General features: G+C 46.6%; 1 protein-coding gene across 1 annotated transcript in view; it reads right to left on the bottom strand.

The window, feature by feature from the left end:
* The window catches only part of ADAMTSL3 (ADAMTS like 3), a 368,604-nt gene that overhangs the window by 303,923 nt on the left and 51,430 nt on the right, over positions 1-13,251 (bottom strand). The window contains 1 exon segment of the mRNA XM_033852218.2: positions 4,255-4,374. Within this exon segment, the coding sequence (XP_033708109.2) occupies positions 4,255-4,374 (120 nt within the window).

Raw genomic sequence — 13,251 nt, 5'->3', positions numbered from 1 at the left:
TAAAACTAACACAATATTGTAAATCAACTATACTTCAATAAAAATGTTCTTAAATTAAAAAAAAAAAAAAAAGTCCTACAGGGGTCGTCGAAGAGAGCAAACACACCATCTGCTTGCTTCCCATTTTACCAAATGAGTATCTGATAGGCAGGAAGTTCCTAGTGAACCCAGTTTTGACCCAACAACTTCAGTAACCAGACAGCAGCGCCTGCAGCATAAGCACTTTGTCACTCTGATTTCAGGCCGTTGGGACAGCAGGACAGTGCCTCTGGCACGTACCCGTAAACTCCACAGGTAGGTGTACTTAAGCGACATGACAGCACAGACACTGACTGCCCTGGGTGGCAACTCACACAGACCTAGACCTATTTCTGACCATGGAATGCCAGCAGCTGCTGGGATGGAACAAAGGCTACTCTGGAACACCGCCTCCACCACACCCCAGGTATGGAATCTTTGGAGGGGCTGCCCTGAAAACCTTAGAGGGACAACTTGGGAACTTCTGTGCAAGAGCAACGCTGCATGCCACCCAATATGCTGCAATCTGTTCCAATATGAGGCAGTTCGTTCCAAAGAGCGCAACAGACAGACATTAAACCCTAAGTTATGTTGCATCCAGGAACTTGGTTGAACCCTTCAGACATCATGGTGTGTGAAAGAAGCCAAACACAAATGAGTATGTGCTGTATGATTCCATTTATATAAAAAATAAAAGTAAAAACCAAAACGAATCTGTAAGAGTGATAGAAGTCAGGATGGTGGTTACTTCTTGGGTGAGGGATATTGGCCAGAAGGGGTCCAAGGAGCTTCCTAGGGTGCTGGGAATGTTTAATTGCTGGATCTGGGTGGTGGCTACAGAGGTGTAAAGTTATTTAAAAACTTACCAAGTTCTACACTTCAGATATGGGTGTACTTTACCTATATGCTTGTTACACTCAGCCATAAAAAGAAATGAAATTGAGCTATTTGTAATGAGGTGGATGGACCTAGAGTCTGTCATACAGAGTGAAGTAAGTCAGAAAGAGAAAAACAAATACCGTATGCTAACACATATATATGGAATTTAAGAAAAAAAAATGTCATGAAGAACCTAGGGCTAAGACAGGAATAAAGACACAGACCTACTAGAGAATGGACTTGAGGATATGGGGAGGGGGAAGGGTAAGCTGTGACAAAGTGAGAGAGAGGCATGGACATATATATATACACTACCAAAAGTAAGGTAGATAGCTGGTGGGAAGCAGCCGCATAGCACAGGGAGATCAGCTCGGTGCTTTGTGACCACCTGGAGGGGTGGGATAGGGAGGGTGGGAGGGAGGGAGACGCAAGAGTGAAGAGATATGGGAACATATGTATATGTATAACTGATTCACTTTGTTATAAAGCAGAAACTAACACACCATTGTAAAACAATTATACTCTAATAAAGAGGTAAAAAAAAGAGTTTATAGAAAAAAAAGTAAACATATTGTGTGAGGTCCTTTGACATTAATGGAGAATATGCTTCTTCCTTTTCTTTAGCATAAGAATATCTGAGATTCTCTGAATTGAGTCTTTGCAAATAATATTACTAGCAATAACAATAGCTAGATTAAGGGCTTATATGCTCCAGAAACTGTGCAGGGAGACATATGAATTATCTCCTTTAATCCTTAAAACATTTCCGTGAGGTTGACACCATCGTATATTTCACAGATGACAAAACTTAGGCACAGAGAAGTGAAGTAACTTGTCCGAAGTCACACAGCAAATAAAACATCAGAAATGGAGTTCAAATCCAAAGCAGTCTGACTCCTGAGTCAGGATAGGGGGAGTTTTCAAACTGAGTCATATCTGATCTAACTTTTCCCCTGAGCCTAAGAAGCGCCCTGATATTACAGTGCAGTCTGCACATTCAGTATTAAGAGAAAAGAGAATCAAGGCTTGGGCTGATAGGTTAACAGTCCTAGATGATTACATTCTTGAGGTTCATTCAACAGATACACCTAGTTTGGTACAAAGGCCTATTTTCTTTGCCTTTAGTAGCAGAGGGTAGGTGCTATTATTGGCTTGTTATAGTTTGACCTTGTTCCTTTCCCTTAAAAGAAATACACAGTGGGGGCAACACAGAATGTTTTCATATGCTATTCACTGGGGCTCTCTAGAACACTGTGTCCCAGGACAAAATTTCCAAGGCGTGCCACACACTTTTAAGATCTGTTTTAGGCCTTTTGGAAAGGCTAAACGGGCTTACTTTCCTCTTTTGCTAGCTTTTATATTGTTATTATATTAAATATCATTTATCTGCAGAACCTGGAGAAGGCATCAACCACTCTTTAATTAAAAAACACAGAGCTCGTGATTTTCCAGACACTCTCTCCTATCCTTTACTGCCTCCTCAGTTAGTTTCTCTTATGCTCTCATATGAAAACCTGTTAGAGCATTAATTTCTTGATTAAAAGGAGCCATAAATCATAGGCCCTCTAAAAATCCATCGGGGAGAAGGTCCAAAAGCAATGTGATGGTTTAGGCCCTCTTAGCAACCAGGCCCAAATGCCTGTCCAAAGGATTAACTGGGGTCTATAACATGAATATCGAATCATCTTCCACCTCACCCCTGCTCCCTGTAGTAACTATTTGTGGACTCGCTATTCGGGGAACTTAAATGATTGATGTTGACAATTTTTTTTTTTTGCGGTACGCGGGCCTCTCACTGTTGTGGCCTCTCCCGTCGCGGAGCACAGGCTCCGGATGCGCAGGCTCAGCGGCCATGGCTCACGGGCCCAGCCGTTCCGGGGCATGTGGGATCTTCCTGGACCGGGGCACGAACCCGTGTCCCCTGCATCGGCAGGCAGACTCTCAACCACTGCGCCACCAGGGAAGCCCTGATGTTGACAATTTTGATTAAAAAAAAAAAAACTGGTCTCATCCCACCCCTGCCCCTGACTACCTGGACAGCGTCCTGCTCACAGCTGGGTGCACTGGTTCACAGCCTGCACCTCACCCCAATCCCAGCTCCAGAGCTCAATGTACCAAGCACAGGTCACGCAGTAGAAGCGGAGGATCAAAATCAATGGTGCCTCCCCCTGAGTAGGGGGATACAGAGCACCCGGCAATAGATGTCTCTACTCGCCCTCCATGCTCTATCCTTCATCAACCAGTTACGCTGCCTGAGACTTTAATCCTCCTCCGAGCCTCATCTGCGCTCTGCCCACCTCCAAGCCAGCCCCAGAGCCGCGTACCACTCCCTGCCGTCACATCTTACATCTACCCATGGCGGCAGACTGACCTGCCCAGAGCTCCTCCTTCCAAGCAATATCTTTCACCCCCTAACTAGGCCCTGCGCAACTCAAGCCAGAACTCACCAGCCTTGACCACACAGATCAGGACAGCACAGCGGACCTCGGTCCCTGGGCCATCTTCCTCCACCCCGTCATGTCCCGTGAGAAGACACGCCCGCCCCATACCTCACCCACACTTGGCCCCTTAGGTGCCAAGGTCTACCAAGATCTTTCAACGTCACTCATCATCCTAAATCCTGGCCCAGTGTGCACCACTGCCTCAGAAGTTCAGGCCCTATCAGCTAGAAACCTCTGCCTTTGGCAAAATTCTCTGTTTCAAACGAGTTGTGAGTGATTTCAAAGACATGTGTAATCTTCCACGCTGTCAGGGCATCCATGTAAGTTGAGAACGGAGCGTCATAGTCCCGAGTGTGCGGTTTCTGCATCTCAGCCAAGCATGGCCTCACTCTCCAGTTGGGTTTCGTGCAGTGACTGAAATACACACGCATGTGCACACACACGCGCCCTCACACAGAGGCACGCCTAAGTTTTCCCTTTCTGGAAAATGGGCTTGGAAAAGAAAAGTTTTGGTGCTGGTAAAAGAAAGAAAGTAAGAGCTAAGAGGGCAAAGAAAGTGAAGCTTAACCAGAATACAGAACTTTTGGATAACTTCAGAATTACACGATGAATTTGGCAATAGCTGAAATGAACGAATTTAAATACTTATATTAATATGGAAATATTTCTGATGAAAATAAGACAATGTGTCACTCAAGGCAATGCCCCACCCAGAACGAGAACCACACACTGTGCAGGAAGCTACATGCAAGCGTGAGCAGCCCAGCGTCTTGGGGTCCTTCCTGGTGTAATGGGTCTATTATATAAGTGGTGCCAAGGAGGAAATATAATTATTTTGAAGTTATTTTTGAGAAACTGTTTCCTGCCCATTGGCAAATGGCAAAGCCAAAAATAGGCTCTTTAATGAAGTTCTTACCTGGTCGTCATAGCGGTATGTGAGGAACTGCTCCCCTGTTGTATCTTCCAGAAAACTTCCCTGAGGAGAGAGTGCAAACTCAGGAAGGAAGTAGGCCCCAGGAGACTTCTCTGCTGTTGTCTGAAAGGCAAGATCATTTGGTTACAAATAAGGCCCCAGTAAGGACTCCCAACAGGCAGTCTCTGAAAAGGGTGAGTCCAAGAGAATCCACCCACCAAAAGGCTGTACCAAGAAAAGGGAAGTGCTTATTTACAATAGCCTAGACGTGGAAACAACCTAAATTTCCCTCGACAGACGAATGGATAAAGAAGACATGGTACATATACACAATGGAATATTACTCAGCCATAAAAAAGAATGGAATAATGCCGTTTGCATTATTTCAAATGGCATTAGATCTAGAGATTATCATACTAAGTGAAGTAAGTCAAACAGAGAAACACAAATACCATATGATATCACTTATACGTGGAATCTAAAATACAACACAAATGAACCTATCTGTGAAACAGAAACGGACTCAAAAGACATAGAGAACAGACTTGTGGTTGCCAAGGGGGAGGGGAGTGGGGGAAGGATGGATTGGGAGTTTGGGATTAGCAGATGCAAACTAGTATATACAGGATGGATTAACAACAAGGTCCTACTGTATGGCACAGAGAACTGTATTCAATATCCTGTGATACACCATAATGGAAAAGAATATAAAAAAGAATGTATATATATGTGCATATACACACATGTATATACAGATATGTGTATATATACGCATATATATCTGTATATATATGTGTAACTGAGTCACTTTGCTGCACAGCAGAAATTAACACAACATTGTAAATCAACTATACTTCAGTAATTTTTTCTTTTAAAAAGGGAAGTGGCCTCTCTTGGCAAAGGCCATGTGAGACACACCAGGTATCTGTGTTGAGGGGCTGTTAGACCAGGATAGCACCCTGGGCCACCTCAAATCAGCTCACACAGTATTTACTCCCTGACACCTGTTTCTTCCTCCTGCCCACAACCTTCCAGCAAGGCAGCCACAGTGAGGTTGACTTGCTTAAGCTCCGTTGTTACAAATCCATTGTTTCTAGGACGTGCTTTCTTTCTCTTTCCTCTTCTTTCTTTCTTTCTGTTTTTGATTGTTGGGTGAAAGAGTGAGAAACAAACTTATTTTTTCCATACTGTAACAGAAGTGCATGTTCCTTGCAGAAACTTTAGAAAATTCAGATGAGTGCAAAAGAAAATAAAAACCGCCCATAGATACTCCAACCTATAATAACCACTTTTAATTGTTTCGATGTATTTCCTTTGAGACTTTTTTCTCATAATGTTTTGTATGTTTATATAAAAAAATCCAAGATTAAATACACATGGAGTTTGCAGAAAGACTCCATTGGATTCAGGGAGAGCTCGTGCCCTGGCATCTGAATCGGTAGACGTAAGCCCCATTTGTTGGGGTCAAGGGGAGACAGGAAGGACACCATCTGTTGGAGAATATGGCTTGGATACAATGGCCCAATGGACTTGCTACCAGCACTTGCCACGTCCCCATCCAAGGGAAGTTGGAGCACGTAGAGGGCTTCTCCGGATCACTGCCTTGATGGGTTCAAGGAGGGAGGAGATAAAGGAGATGGAACCCCCAGTGCTTAGCCCCACATAATCAAAAACACCGGTCCGTGACTCTGCCCCCAACAGGGTACCTCACTCCCCCTGCTCCAGAAGGAGTGAGCAAGAAACAGAGTGAGAGGCCATGGGTGTCACTCCGAGGAAATCATTTTCTGCCAATAGGAGGAGTGGGGAATAAAAGTACCCCTCTAACACCTCTGTTCCACCCAGGGTCACAATTCCAAACTGCAGCAGGAACTGCGGTTAAAGCAAAAACAGCCATTTGAATGCTACATGTTAAAAAAAAGAAATCAAGATGTGATAGCTTTGTTAAGGCACTTCGAACACATAAGTCTGTGTTTGGGTAGCCCTACCCTGTTCAAAGAATTTCAAGAGTTTCTCATTAAATTTCATTCACATGAGGGGCTCAGCACCAAACGAGAGACAGGAATCTTCCCAGAGCCCTGCAGCCCCAGATCTCCTATGCCCTCCTTCTGAATGGCGTGCTTGAGGCCCAGTGACTCCTACCTGAGTGCAGGAAATTGGAAAAACGCCTGCGGATGTCCTACCTGCTACACTGTGAAGCCACCCTTGACACAGGGTCTGTCACCCCAGTGTTCAGACCACCACCGGGTGTTCTGTGGAGGTTTTCTCTGTGATGTCACCTTCCTGTGGGGAGGCTCTGCTCTGAAAGTTAGCATGGTCACCCTGAGGTCCACAGCAAAGCCACGGTGTCAAGAGCCTGGAAAGGAGGTCTGATCAGGCCCAGGCAAGGGCACAGAATACATCTGTCAGACCTGGCCAGCCAGCTCTCTGATAAGTGCTGGAGATTGTTCCTAAGTGACCTTGGGAGGAAAAGGAAGGGGAGCTCATGCCACAGCCTCCACACGCCCGGACTCTCACACGCTTTAGCAGGTTCTATGGGGCTCTGCATGAAATATCAGAAAAAGCAAAAAGTCTTCCTGGTAGTAAAGCTTTCCAGTTCTCAGTATTCATTAGGGTGGGAAAAAAACAGCAGACACTTCCGACTTGATTATAACTATAGCTGATTACCTTCTACTTTGTGAGCCACTGTTCCAAACTTTACATTGTATTTATCAGCGTTTAAAAAGGTGAGGCGGGAATAAAAACTTCCACGTGAAAATAAGAGGTGAATTTGATGGTAAAATGTATGTCTCTGCATGTTTCCTAGGAAGTTTGAGTATGTGTAGAAGTATCATTCTTCTCACCAAGGATAAAAACACATCTAGGTAAACCTCAGGGCCCAATTTTATATAACTGCTGGTAAAGAATGGATTCTATCTTAACGTAATTCATGGACACTGATTACCAAAATGCTTAGCGAAGAATCGATAGAAGTTACTTGTTGTTGTTGTTTGCCTCTATTGGCTTCAGAGATGGTAGAATCATAGTTTTAAAGGCCTGAAGAGGCCTTAGAAGTCATCCAGGTCAAACTCCTTTTTTTAGAAATGAGTAAACTAAGGCTCTCACAGTGAAGAGACTTGCCAAACACCACAGAGCAGGAGCCAGGGCTGGAACATGTTAGTGGCCATGTGCAAAGACACAGTTAGATCGTTTTACCAAAGAGTGGGGGCTGGGAGCAGCCTAGGATCAACACCTGAAATCAGCTCCCCAAATACACAGGGCCTCCCACTATGACGCTTATCTTTAGTTGACCATACAGTCAACACATATTTATTGAGCACCTACTACATGCCTGAAACTGTTCTAAGTGCTATGAATACAATGACGTACAAGAAAGATAAGGTCCCTCTTTTCATGAAGGTTATACTCTAGTGGGAAGAGATACATAATAAAATAAGCAAACAAATTCATAAACAAGAAAATTAAAGCTCTAAGTGCTATAAAAGAAATAAACAGGGGGATATGAGAATAAGGTTGGGAGAGGGTTGTTTAACTTTAGATAAGAAGATCAGGAAGGCATCCCTGAGAAGACAAGATTTAAGCTAATCCCTAACAGGTAAGAAGGAACCAGTCACGCAAAGAGCCAAGGACGAGCATTCATGATGAAAAGAAGAGCAAGTACAAAAGTCCTAAGGGGGGAAGCAGGTCAGTGGGACTGCAGATCAGAAAGGAAGTCAGTGTGGCTGGATCCAGTGTGAACAAGGAAGAGAGTGCATGAAATGGAAATAAGAGAGAAAGGAGGAGCTGGGACATTCAAAGCCTTACAGGCCATGGAGTTGAAGAACTATAGATTTCCGCTAACACTGACTGCTTTGTGGAGGATAGGTTAGGAGGATGCAAGATGGAATCATATAGGTCAATTAGAAGGCCGTGGCACTAATCCAGTTGAGAAGGGATGATTCCTTTGACTGGGAGGATGGCCGTGGTGAAGGGGAGAGGTAGATAGACTAGAAGTTACTGACGGGTGAGAAAAAGCAAGGCATCAAGGATGACTTCCGGGTTTGGGCTTGAGCAACAGGCTACAAAAGATTCAGTATGAGGGACTTTGCTGGTGGTCCAATAGGTAAGACTCTGCGCTCCCAATGCAGGGGGCCCAGGTTCGATCCCTGGTGGGGGAACTAGATCCCACTTGCATGCTGCAACTAAGAGTCCGCATGCCACAACTAAAAGTCCGCATGCTGCAACTAAAGATCCCGCATGCTGCAACCAAGATCCCACGTGCTGCAACTAAGACCCAGCGCAGCTTAAACAAATAAATAAGAGATTTAAGTACTAAGAAGAAAAGTTCCTTAAGGAAAAAAAAAAAAAGATTCAGTGGGTGGGTTGCCCTGAGGCAGGGAAGGATCTGCTGGGGAGGGGCAGAGAGTTTGGGTCTATTTGGGTCACATGAAGTCTGAGATGTGTATGAGACATCCATCCACGTGGAAAGCTTGAGCTGGCTGTTCAATATGCAAGTCTGGAGCTCATAAGGGAGGTCTAAGGCTGAAGACAGAAATTTGGAAGACATTGTTTTCATTTCCTACACATATATATTTACAGCATCATACTGGAAAGGACCCTCCCTAGAGAATGAGTTTGGCGGACAAGAGGGCTTTGTCTGGAGTCCTCAATAATTTTAATATCTGAGGACTTCCCTGGTGTCACAGTGGTTAAGAATCCACCTGCCAGTGCAGGGGACACGGGTTTGATCCCCGGTCCGGGAAGATCCCACATGCCGCAGAGCACCTAAACCCATGCACCACAACTACTGAGGCTGCGTGCCACAACTACTGAAGCCCGCGTGCCACAACTACTGAAGCCCGTGTGCCTAGAGTCCGTGCTCCACAACAAGAGAAGCCACCACAATGAGAAGTCCGCGCACCGCAACAAAGAGTAGCCCCCGCTCGCCGCAACTAGAGAAAGCCCGTGCACAGCAACAAAGACCCAACACAGCCAAAATAAATAAATAAAATAAAAAATTAAAAAAATAAATAAGTCTAATATCTGAACGTGAGTAGAAGAGGAGGAGCAAGCAAAAGAGACTAAAAATGATGATCAATTAGAGTAGAATCAAGGAAAAAAAGACAAATATTGGGTCATGGAAGGATTCAGCATCAGAGTGACCAACGGTCTTGAATGCTGCTAAGAGACTGAGATGAGGCCACAGACGTGTCCATTGGATCTGACAGCAAGGAGGTCACTGTTGACCTTAACAAGAGTAGTTACGGTGATGCAGCAGGGACAACTGTCATGGTTTTGAGGTGAATGGGAGAAGAGGAAGTAGAGACCGTGATGAGAGACTCAGAAAGGGGCCATAGCTGGAGGGAAACATAGAATCGCAGGTAGAATTTTTAAAGATAGGAGACACTGGAGCAGGTTTGTTTCCTTACAGGAATCATCCAGTAGCAAGAGAGAGAATGGAGAAGACAGAAGAGGTAACTACCGGTGCAAAACCCCTGAGAAGGAAGAGGAATGGGATCCAAATTGATTGCGGAGGCTCTGGCTTTTGTCCAGATGAGGGCCCTTGGCCCACAAAAGCCTTCATCAGGCCATGCTCCCTAGCCGATTTGGAGCCTCCATCTCCCCTGCGCCTACTCCTTGGATACCCTTCTGCGAGGTCTCAGGGACTCCTGGTCCCAAGATCATCCGTTTGTCTCTATCACCCTCTCCGACCACCCCTCACCCACCCCGGCCCCATTCAGCTTTCTCACCTCTGAGCTGGCTCTCTTTCCTGGGCTCTGCTGCAGCTGCAGCCGCCCTACTGCTGAAAGAAAGTGCAGCCACATTTCGTCCCAAATTGCTGCCTTCTGTGGCGAGGGGGGACTGTCCTAAGCCTCTGTAATCAGAGTATTTGTCTGTTGTGCTTCTTTTATTTTTTTTAATTCTCTTCGAACTACCAGAATTTTTTTTTTTTTTTTTTGGCTGCGTTGGGTCTTCGTTGCTGCATGCGGGCTTTCTCTAGTTGAGGCGAGCGGGGGCTACTCTTCATTGCGGTGCGTGGGCTTCTCATTGCGGGGCTTCTCTTGTTGCAGAGCACGGGCTCTAAGCTCACGGGCTTCAGTAGCTGTGGCACGTGGGCTCAGTAGTTGTGGCTCACGGGCTTAGTTGCTCCGCGGCATGTGGGATCTTCCCGGATCAGGAATCAAACCTTTGTCCCCTGCATTGGCAGGCAGATTCTTTTTTTTTTTTTTTTTTTGCGGTACGCAGGCCTCTCATTGTTGCGGCCTCTCCCGCTGCAGAGCACAGGCTCCGGACGCGCAGGCTCAGCGGCCACAGCTCACGGGCCCAGCTGCTCTGCGACATGTGGGATCTTCTCAGACCGGGGCACGAACCCGTGTCTCCTGCATCGGCAGGCGGACTCTCAACCACTGCGCCACCAGAGAAGCCCAGCAGGCAGATTCTTAACCACTGCGCCACCAGGGAAATCCCCAGAGTATTTTGTCTGTTGTGCTTCTATACTATTAACAGCAACTACAAACATTTCATAAGCTCCAATGAGCTTTTTTTTTTCTCTGCTTAAATTCGACTGGGTAAAATGATGTATGTTTGCCCTACATTTTGTTCATTGTGTTCCTGTCCCAGGCTTCTGTCTCTCCCCCAAGGCATCTCAGTGCAGCATTTTGGAGGAAGTTCCACAGGGCTGAGGACTGTCTCCATCATGTCTGCGTTCCCCAGGGGAGATGCCTGGTGTAAGGTCATGAGAGTGAAAGACTGCTGGCCTGCACTACCTGAGCTATGGACTAGGGGGCCTTCTTCCTCACCAACCCCCCATTCTCCTGTGGGAGTTAAACGCTGCTAATCCCTGGGCTAGCCCAGATTCTCTCCAGGCTCACATCACACTCCGCGTTACTGATAAACTGATTTTACATTCACCTCTTTTTATCAAAATCCTTATTCCTGAGTCAATTTTTCAATCATTTGGGAGTCGAGGCTACAGCCTGATGCCATCCAAGTCCTTTCCCTCTATAGTGGCGAGGGTGCACCACCATGCTTGTTGAAGAGCCGTCCTGTAGCATCCCATAATCATGAAAGTTCAGTGCTGGGAGGGACCGTCTCAGTCATTTAATCCAGCCTGTCCACCTCAGCAATCCTGCCAGATGTCCTGCAGCCTCTGCTTGAATTCCTTTAGTGACGGGGAGCTCACTCTCTTACAAGGCAAAAGGGCAAAAGAATCTAGGAAGTTCAGAGATACCAACCTAGTCTGAAGTGGCCCATTGCTCCCCAAGGGTGGAATGAGGTACCTTTCCTCTGTCATCCTCCCCGACGTCCTTCCCCTGCCTTTCCCTCTCCCCAGAGGGAATTGAACTCTAGAATCTGAACAGAGTGGAATTTGGGAAGAGACAAATATTTGAGTCACAGAGCTAAATAACTGGAAGAAATTTTAGAGACAGTCTAATCCCAACCCCTACTTTGGAGCAGGAATTTCTCCTGCAGCATCTTCCACAGTCATGCACATAGACTCAACAGAGGCCCTTTGAAGAGAAAGCTGGGAAGGAAGGAAACTCAAGTTTATTGAGCATCTACTGTGAGCTAGGATTTGTGAACACTGCCTCTATCTATCCTCACCGCTAGGCTGTGAGGTATGTGTCACCAGCCTCTTTTCGCACAGGAAGAAACCAAGACACAGGACATCAGGACATTTAACTAGGGACACACAAAGTCCCAGCTGCTGAGTGAAAGTTCACCCCCATCCCAGTCCCCCAGCTCCCTCAGTGGAAAACAGTCTTGGCAAAACTGGACCTTCCTTGAAGGAGAAATGGCTAAGTTGACTCATGGCTTCAGAAAGCAAGCACCCTGGGCAGCAAAGAACACGCGCTGACATTCTCACCACATGGGGGTTGACTTCCTAAATGTCAGGGAGACTCGGTGTTAGGCGCCTCCGCACACAACAGGGTGACCAAAGACCAGGCCCCTTCAGCAGCAAGAGTTGACGGCAGGGTGGGGGGAGGGAGGCCGGACCAGGAAGTGTGCAATCTTCCCAGGGCGCAGATCCAGGGCCGAGAAGAGCAACTGCCAAAATGCATCATCCCACCAGCCACCGTCCACAGCTGCCGAATCACTGGGGATGGGGTCCGAGGCATCGGGGACAGGGTCAGAAGGAATCCAGACGGCCTCTCCAGGGACCTGAGGATGCAGCTGACCCACATCCCCCCTCCAGCTGAAGGCTTTGACTTTGGCAGGAGGAAGGAAGTACGGGATGGGGATTCAAGGACAGGATTTCAGCGTCCTAGCCTCCATCTACAGCCTGGAAAGGACAGAGGATGTCTATCAAGACTTGGCTGATGGCATGGAAGGAGAAACAAGTGGAGGAGAAGTGGGTGTTCCTATATATAGAACAGAACCCAATGCTCCTCGAAGGTCGAGCAGTCACCATGAAAAAGAATACAATGGGATTCTCACTGAATTTCAACAAGCCAGTTTAAACCCTTCTCCCAGCCTTGTCTGAGCACTACAGGTGGACGTTTGTCTCTCTCCAGAGCGTGAACACAGCCAAACGCCACACCACTGACCTCTACAGAACTGTGGTCAATGAAGATCACTAAGTTCTCTCTTTCCTACCTGCCACTGTTAAGCCCTATCTGTATTCGGGACCAAGAGCCGGACTGTACCATCCCCGGTCATTCACGCCCTCTTTAGATCTGGCCCATCCTTTCAGCCTGTCAAGGCTCTTTTTGGATCCTGACTCCATCTACCAATTTTTGCATCGCTCTCTCCCTGCTTCTCATCAGCCCAAATTTGAGCAGTGCTCTCTCTATCTGTCTCCTTTTTACTGCCACAAACACTGAGCTGGAACAAGGCTGAGAACTGGGCTCTTCAGCAGGCCAAGAGAAGCCTGTCTCCAGGCTGACAGGGACTGTACTCACTTAGGGTCCTCTCACTTCATATATCCCCAACTTGCCCACTGGGGATTCAAGAAACACCTTGTCCGATTCTACCATGACACAGACAACTCATGGAAGTAAGACGCTAGATGGAAGAACTGAG

This window comes from Tursiops truncatus, chromosome 2, assembly GCF_011762595.2.
Source record: "Tursiops truncatus isolate mTurTru1 chromosome 2, mTurTru1.mat.Y, whole genome shotgun sequence".
Classification (NCBI taxonomy): Eukaryota; Metazoa; Chordata; class Mammalia; order Artiodactyla; family Delphinidae; genus Tursiops; species Tursiops truncatus.
The sequence above is the reverse complement of the archived record's forward strand: the minus strand, read 5'-3'. Positions and strand labels throughout refer to the sequence as shown.